Genomic DNA, 2,386 nt, shown 5'->3' on the forward strand with positions numbered 1-2,386 from the left:
CCAGAAACTGGATATGCCGGTAGTCACGGGTGGTGATGTTGGTGGTGGTGATTGTGGTGCCGGTAATGGTGGTGGTGCAGGTGGTGGTGGTGGTGGTGGTGAAGGAAAATCATCATTACTTGGAGTTTGTGATAGCGGTAGTGGTAGTTGTGGTAGTAGTAGTAGTTGTTGTTGTTGTTGTGGTAGTAGTCGTTGTGGTTGTGGTTGTGGTGGTAGTCGTTGTGGTTGTGGTTGTGGTGGTAGTAGTTGTGGTTGTTGTTGTAGTGGTAGTAGTTGTGGTTGTTGTTGTAGTGGTAGTAGTAGTTGTGGTTGTGGTTGTGGTTGTGGTGGTAGTAGTTGTGGTTGTGGTTGTGGTGGTAGTAGTTGTGGTTGTTGTTGTAGTGGTAGTAGTCGTGGTTGTGGTTGTGGTAGTAGTCGTTGTGGTTGTGGTTGTGGTAGTAGTAGTTGTGGTTGTTGTTGTAGTGGTAGTAGTAGTAGTTGTTGTAGTGGTAGTAGTAGTGGTAGTTGTAGTGGTAGTAGTAGTTGTAGTGGTAGTAGTAGTTGTAGTGGTAGTAGTAGTAGTTGTAGTGGTAGTAGTAGTTGTAGTGGTAGTAGTAGTATCAGCTGGNATTTCTTTAATATTTGTCAATTGCCAAATATTGAAAGTCTTTGAAACTTCAACTCCAACTCTATTGGTATCTATTACAGGAATGATCTTGTTAAATACTGAATCACTAGTAATATCAGCTTCAATTTCTACTAATTTCTTGGTATTATTCTCAACTGAAATAATGTACTTATTTGTAACTGAATTATAAGTTAACCAAAAAGCAAAGTAACCTTTTGGATAAGTTGAACAATAAGGTCCACATTGTGGTGATCCTACCACACTTTCAGCATTGGTTTTTTCATTCTTGAAAGTTACTGTATTATTAGTAAAAGAAAGAGATAAAACTAAATCATCACTACTTGTTGAATCTGATTTAACAAAATTATATTTGTAATTAAAAGCAATATTATTAGAATTATCTCCATATACTGGGACACCGGTACTTAAGATCACAAATAATGTCCAATCTTCATTAAATGTGGTATCTTCTGGCATAATCTTAGCAGAAGTTGCATTACATGTTGAGAATAAATAAAGATCACATTCTGAAATACCATCAACAATATGATTTGGTTGGAATGGATTAATTTCATCAGGATTTGGATGATCTTCATTCTTCTCGAATTGACCAGTTGTTGTATTATAATGATAATTTGGAGGTGTATTATTCTCATCTCCATCAATTGGAGCAGGTTTAATACCAGGTGGGAAAAATGGATAAGATTCTCCATACTTATCCTCAGGCTTAATCTCTCCAGTATTTTCATCTTTATCTGGATAATAAAAACCTCCATTATTATTAGTAGGATCAGAAGTTGATTCATAACCTCCATTAGGTATTAATAATGAATTAATTTGTGTATACTTATTAAATGAAGGAGAATATCCTAAAGGATGAATATATTTCACATCTTGAATATACTTATTTTTACCATTAGAACCACCACCAATCATACAAATAGTAAATTTAGTTCCTTTATTTGATCCCTTCCAACTTTCAATATTCAAATAAATTTCTCCAGAATGTCCAATATTTAAAGACCAATTAATCTTATCATCTTGACTAATATTCATAGACTCTGGATATGGTCCAGAACATATATTCTGATTCTCAAGATCTCTTAAAGCTAAATAACTTTGAAAGAAATATATTGATAAAATATTCTGATGATCATTTGAAACAAAATAAATATTCACTAATCCTGGAAGTTCAAATTCATTTCCCCATGTTCCATTATTTACATAAGTCTCAGTTACTTTGAATTCAATATCCCAAGAAATATTAGTTTTTCTTCGATTACATAAATCTCCAAATGCTTGAGCAGAACAAGATAAAGAATTATCATCAGTACAATCATTATAAGCTGAACAAATTGAATAACCTAAAAATAACATTTCTCTAGGATATACAAATTTGTTAGACCATTCATAAATAGTCAAAGTCTCAAGAACTTGAGCTTGTTCAATTTTAACAAATTCATACTTTTTATCAGATTTTAATTGAATTAATCCATCTCCATATTCATTTAATACAAATAATCCAAGTCGACTCCATCCTATTCCTATACTAAAACTCTTTGTTGGGAAACTTGTTGTTTGATTTGTATAATAAGAACTATATTCTTTTGAAGATTGATTATCAATTAAAGTTAAATGAGTCATATTGAAACCTAATATTAAGATTTCATCTTGATTATTATCTTTAAAATGATATATCTTTGTCATTTCTATATTATTAACATTTATAGTTTTTCCATGATCTGCAATACTTGAATTAATCCAAATGAAATTTCCTTC

At 32.2% G+C, this 2,386-nt stretch overlaps 1 protein-coding gene across 1 annotated transcript; it reads right to left on the reverse strand.

The window, feature by feature from the left end:
• Positions 1-115: 115 nt before the first annotated feature.
• On the reverse strand, positions 116-2,314 carry Chro.30097 (hypothetical protein). The annotated part of the gene is made up of 1 exon (XM_660081.1): positions 116-2,314. The coding sequence occupies one exon, from the start codon at positions 2,312-2,314 to the stop codon at positions 116-118; it is 2,199 nt and encodes a 732-aa protein (XP_665173.1).
• Positions 2,315-2,386: the final 72 nt, after the last annotated feature.

The sequence above is a fragment of the Cryptosporidium hominis genome, assembly GCF_000006425.1.
Source record: "Cryptosporidium hominis TU502 chromosome 3 CHRO013057, whole genome shotgun sequence".
Classification (NCBI taxonomy): domain Eukaryota; phylum Apicomplexa; class Conoidasida; order Eucoccidiorida; family Cryptosporidiidae; genus Cryptosporidium; species Cryptosporidium hominis.